Here is a 5908-nt window from a genome sequence, read left to right as displayed (position 1 = left end):
ATCCGTACGCGGACAAATATACGCACAAATAATGTAATACACATGTGATTAATTCAGAATTTCATTTTAATTACTGATTAGGCATTCATAATCATATATTTTAAGCTAATTACAGGTCGGGATTATTACAAAATTCTCTTCTCTCTTTTTCAAAATAGTTTATCACATCATTAAAAGGGAGTTTAAGAGAAAAAAAAATTAGAAAGATATAAGCTCATGATGTTATTATTCTTTTTAGACTAAAATTTTTGAAAGTGACACCATGTATGGTTCAATCAATATTTTGTCTAGGGGCAATGCAGACGCAACTCGTCCCTGTTATCGATACAAACATTTTTGGCATAATGCAACAGTAAAATGAGATTTATTAATAACATATTGGCTTTAGTACTTGAATTTATATTTTGTTTGACATGAGGGCTCAAGAATAATGTTAAAAATCATGAAAAAAAATATCATGAAGATAATTATGAAAAATTCTCTACTTTTAGATCATATATATAATAAAACACCACACATTAATCAAAAATAAAAAAATCTTTATAATACATTTCATAATATTTTTTTCATTCCATGTTACAAAAAGCTAGAAAACTGAGAACCCAACTGGTTGGAAACTATGGAGCTAGTGAGCATAGTTTTGTATCTCTTGTTAACTTTCACTTTGCTTCAAGCTTTCCTTTCACTTGTAGGAGGATCCAAAACATGTCGAAAGCTTCCGCCAGGACCCGCCCTGCTGCCAGTGGTCGGCAACCTTCTCAAGCTGGGGAACAAGCCCCATAAGTCATTGGCCGAGTTAGCAAAAACTCATGGCCCAATCATGAGTTTGAAACTCGGCCGAATTACCACAGTTGTCATTTCTTCATCAACCATGGCTAAAGAAGTTCTTCAAATACAAGACGTTGCCTTCTCGAGCCGATCCTGCCCCAACTCAGTCCACGCCCACGCCCACAACCAATACTCGGTGGTTTTTCTGCCCGTTGCAGAGCGGTGGCGCAGCCTTCGAAAAATCATGAACTCCAATATGTTTTCGGGTATACTATATAAACATAAATTTTGTATTATAGAAATCTTCTTATAATCTTCATTTCAAGTCAAAATATTCCTTATTGTACTTAATAATTGCAAAAAATTTATTTTCCCAATGATCAGAAGTTTTATTGGAATAAATTCGTCGTCCATAAGCCCATAGTTTAAATTTTAAAAAATTCTCTCTAACAAGCCATGGAGAGCTTCAGTATAAGTATGGTCTGACAACCTATTAAAATAATTTATTCCCAAACAACCCTTAAAATCAATCTTAACAATTCAATGAATTGAATTTTCTTAATATATTTGTGTGTCCGAATAGCATATATAGCTCGAAAATTTTAACAGGGCTAAACGAAGCCTTGTTTGTAAATCATTTTTCTATCTTTTTTCAGGCAACAGACTCGACGCTAACCAAAGCCTACGGCGGCAGAAGGTTCAGGAGCTCATTTCCTACGTCGGAAAGTGTTGCCAGGAAGGTGTTGCGGTGGACATAGGCCGCGCAGCTTTCACAACTTCCCTGAATTTGCTGTCAAACACGGTGTTTTCGGTGGATTTAGCCGACCCAAGTCAGGATTCAGCGAAAGAGTTCAGGGACTTGGTTTGGAATATCATGGTAGAGGCTGGAAAGCCCAACTTGGTAGATTACTTCCCTGTTCTTGCAAAAATCGATCCACAGGGTATAAGGGGTCGGATGAGAGTTCACTTTGCCAGGATATTTCAGCTTTTTGGTCGATTGATCGATGAACGATTAGAGTTGAGGAAATTGAGGAAGACTAGTGAAGAAAACGATGTCTTAGATATCCTGCTTGATATCATTGAACAGAACAGTGAAGATATTGATAGAATTCACATGGAGCATTTGTTCCTGGTTTGTCTTTCTTCTCCTTACTGTTCATCTAGAATAATATATCTAGATTTTATTTTTTTAATTCTTTCAAATTTTATTAAGCTAATTTTGAAGAGGGCCCTCCATAAAGAAACATACAAATAGGCCAAACCTAGACACGGAGTTATGTCATGGTCAAAGGTTGTCATGGGCCCCCAAAATATTTTAAAATTATAAAATTGCTCATTAATTTTAAAATTATTTTGATATTGTACATGAATGGCCCGTCAAGTTTAAGTAATTTTTTTTTTTATTGGTCCCCCATTTCAAGATTAATTTAACATTGTATATGGGATGATCCTTCTAAGTTTTAAATTTTTTTTCCTACCACTCCTATATTTTAAATGGGAAATTACAAGAAAGTAGGAAATGAAGATTTTATTTACTAAAAGATGGGGTACAATAAAATGAAAGTCTAATTTGAGATATTAATTATATGGCTGAAAAAATGTATGAAATAATTAAATAACTATTAGAAAATAATTGATACAAATTATTATTATTTTTTTTTTATTTTTTATTTTTTCAAAATGTTTATGTAAGAAATTCATTTTATTATTTTTTTACACTCAGCTTGCCCCCGAGGTTACCAAAGCATCATGAGTTCAAACCACAAAAATAATCTCTTCATATGAGAATAAAGTTGTGTACATTTGACCATTCTCAAATATTGTAATATTGAGAATTTTGTGTGTGGGGACTCTTTTCAAAACTTTGATTCCCCTCAAATAAATTTTCTTACTCTGTTCATGGGCCTAACTCTTGTCAAATCTTTTCATTATTAGTAGTGTTTTGAATCTTTGGACATTATTTCTAATCTATAAACCAATTCTATTATAGGACGTGTTTGCAGCAGGGACAGATACAACATCAAGTACAGTAGAGTGGGCAATGGCAGAGTTACTCCGAAATCCGGAGACTTTAAACAGAGTCAAAGTCGAGCTTGAACAAACTATTGGCAAAGGGAAACCAATAGAAGAGTCCGACGTTTCACGTTTACCTTATTTGCAAGCAATTGTGAAAGAGACCTCGAGGATACACCCGCCAGCTCCATTTTTAATCCCTCGCAAGGTTGAAAGTGATGTTGAAGTCTGTGGCTACATAGTCCCGCAAGGGACACAAGTGTTAGTAAATGCCTGGGCTATTGGCCGCGACCCAAACATATGGCTGAACCCAACCTCATTTATGCCTGAGAGGTTCTTGGGCTTGGAAATTGATGTTCGCGGTCGGGACTTTGAGCTAATTCCATTCGGTGCAGGGCGGAGGATTTGTCCTGGGTTACCCCTAGCAATAAGGATAATTCCAGTGATGTTGGGTTCGCTCATAAACTCGTTTGATTGGAAGCTTGAAGGTGGAATTGCACCAAAGGACTTGGACATGGAAGACAAGTTTGGCATCACCTTACAAAAGGCTCAACCTCTATGTGTTGTTCCAATCCCCATGTGACAATTTGTTGTCTATCTCTCTTTTCCCTTTGATGATCCACAATTTTATTTTATTTTATTTTTTTGCTGTCCTTTTCTCTAGCTCTTAATTAGAAGCCTAATTGATGTGTATGTGTACTTCTCATATATATATATATATATAGTAGGAAGCTTGAAAGTGGAATTGTACCAAAGGACTTGGACTCGGAAAAAAAGTTTGCCACCACCTTACAAAACGCTCTATGTGTTGTTTCAATCCCCAGGTGACAATTAGTTGTCTGTTTCTCTTTTCCCTTTGATGATCCACAATTTTTTCATCTTTTTAACTATCCTTTTCTCTAGCTCTTAATTGGAAGCCTATTTGATGTGTATGCGTACCTCTCATCTATATATGTATAGTAGGAAGCTTGAAGGTGGAATTGCACCAAAGGACTTGGACATGGAAGACAAGTTTGGCACCACCTTACAAAACCCTCTATGCACTACGCCAAAATTGGGCTTTAGTTTTTACCGTCGTTAAAGGATGTAAAACCGCCGTTAAAGCCTTTAACGGCGGTAATTTAGGACCGCCGTTTATACTCGTGTCGGAAAAGGTACAACCGTCGTAAAAGGGTAAATTACCGTTGTTAAAAGTCGACCAAAAACGGCGATTTTTTACCGTCGTAAATAGGTTCAAATTTAAAAATAATAATAATTCTCTCTTCTTGCACACCCCAAGCCTCGAACCCTTGACCTTTAATCCATGCACACCAACCACTACACCACAACCACTCTATATAAAATTTATTCTCTAAATAAATATTTAAACTTTACTTTTGCTTTATTGTAGATGGTCATGTTCAACCTCTAGCCGCGCATGGTCACCACTCGCTGGAGCTCCGCCGGCAAAGACCGGCGGTAATAAGAGGGCTTTAGTGGCGGTTTCATTACAGCCATTAAAAGAGGCTTTAGTGACAGTTTTTTTAACGACGGTTTCATTATTGCCGTTAAAGATACTTTAGCGGCGGTTTTTTAAACGGCAGTAACGAAACCGCCGTTAAAGATACATTAACGATGGTACTAACCGCGGTTTCGTTACCGCCGTTAACAGTATCTTTAACGGCGGTAACGAAAACCGCCGTTAAAAAAACTGCCGTTAATGCCTGTTTTGGCATAGTGATGTGTTGTTCCAATCCCCATGTTACAATTAGTTGTCTGTTTCTCTTTTCCCTTTGATGATCCACACTTTTTTCTTTTTTTTAACTATCCTTTTCTCTAGCTCTTAATTGGAAGCCTAATTGATGTGTATGTGTACTTCTCATCTATATATGTATAGTAAAATTTTTACCAAGTAACATTAGTGAAATTCAGTCTAATAGTTTATAAATAAAATTTAAAGGTTACATCCAATTGTAAATGGTAAGCTTAGAAAAGATGTGTATGTGTAGATGCGTATGTGTATGTATAGTAAAGTTTTTATTAAGTAAGATAGTGAAACTCAGTCTTTTAGAAATAAAATTCAAATGTCACACCCAATTGGTAAGTTTAGAAAAGAAGACTTGTCTTACCAAACTAGGGAAATCCTTTTCCTAAAGCTTGAGTTATGATTTATTTATGAGTAATGATATATAAACAAAAAATTTATACATAATTTTAATAGAGAATAATATGATTTAATCTGAATCTTTATTTTTTTAAAAAATATTATAAATATAAGTTTATTTATAAAAATGACATTACCATCTTCTTTTTGTATTTTTTTATATATAAATAGAATTTTCATTTATTTAAAGGGCCTTATTCAGTTTTTTCGATTTTGTTTGAGTAATCATGGAGTGTACAAATTGTTTGATATTTTGCTTTCACTAACCAGTCATGGGTCTAAATCTACAAGTCAAAGGATAAGTTTGATATTTGTTTTTTTGTCAAAAAAGGCAATTTGTCTGTAGTTAAGTAACCATGGAGTTTACAAATTGCTGATATTTTGCTTTCACTAACCAGTCATGGGTCTAAATCTACAAGTCAAAGGATAAGTTTGATATATATATATATATATATATATATATATATATATATATTTTTTTTTTGTCAAAAAAGGCAATTTGCCTGTAGTTAAATGCTGAGATACAATTTTAGTCTCATATTTCACTCGGGACAACATGATCTTAAAATTAAGTATTATATGATTGAATTTGGGATAAATAAAAAATTTTACGCATGTCATGCCATGTCATTGTGAATATAATTGTGAAACTTAAATTGTGGTATCAATCATTTCTCTAATCGTGTGGCCAAGGTAGTTTTAATTTTTGATATTTTATAGAAGATTGCATAAAAATAAATAAATAAATAAAACCTCTTGTATGAAGACCATGCAAATGAAAAATTATGCTGTCCAAATGCTCAAAAAAACATATATATACTTTATATAAACACCTATTAAAAAGAAATAATTGTTATGTATTACCGAAAATGTTCACCTAAATTCTTTATGTGACACAGTAAATTTCACTATTTGTTAAATATAGAAAGTGAAATAAAGTATTGAAATCAATGTTAAATAGCATTTCTATTAAAAGAAAATTTT

General features: G+C 33.8%; 1 protein-coding gene across 1 annotated transcript; it reads left to right on the top strand.

Moving 5' to 3' along the window:
• Positions 1-314: 314 nt before the first annotated feature.
• Positions 315-3536, top strand: LOC114276777 (geraniol 8-hydroxylase). The gene is made up of 3 exons (XM_028218597.2): positions 315-1034; positions 1425-1900; positions 2759-3536. The coding sequence occupies exons 1-3, from the start codon at positions 620-622 to the stop codon at positions 3362-3364; spliced, it is 1497 nt and encodes a 498-aa protein (XP_028074398.2). The 5' UTR covers positions 315-619; the 3' UTR covers positions 3365-3536.
• The last annotated feature ends 2372 nt before the right edge of the window (positions 3537-5908 follow it).

This window comes from Camellia sinensis, chromosome 3, assembly GCF_055761805.1.
Source record: "Camellia sinensis isolate YWXY chromosome 3, ASM5576180v1, whole genome shotgun sequence".
NCBI classification, from domain to species: domain Eukaryota; kingdom Viridiplantae; phylum Streptophyta; class Magnoliopsida; order Ericales; family Theaceae; genus Camellia; species Camellia sinensis.
This window is presented reverse-complemented; position numbering and strand designations above follow the sequence as displayed.

Excerpts from the sequence above, each read along its gene's own strand:
- LOC114276777 (XM_028218597.2), top strand. The coding sequence starts at position 620 with ATGGAGCTAGTGAGCATAGTTTTGTATCTCTTGTTAACTTTCACTTTG. Across the intron at positions 1,035-1,424 it reads GAACTCCAATATGTTTTCGG|GCAACAGACTCGACGCTAAC; the intron begins GTATACTATATA and ends ATCTTTTTTCAG. Across the intron at positions 1,901-2,758 it reads ACATGGAGCATTTGTTCCTG|GACGTGTTTGCAGCAGGGAC; the intron begins GTTTGTCTTTCT and ends ATTCTATTATAG.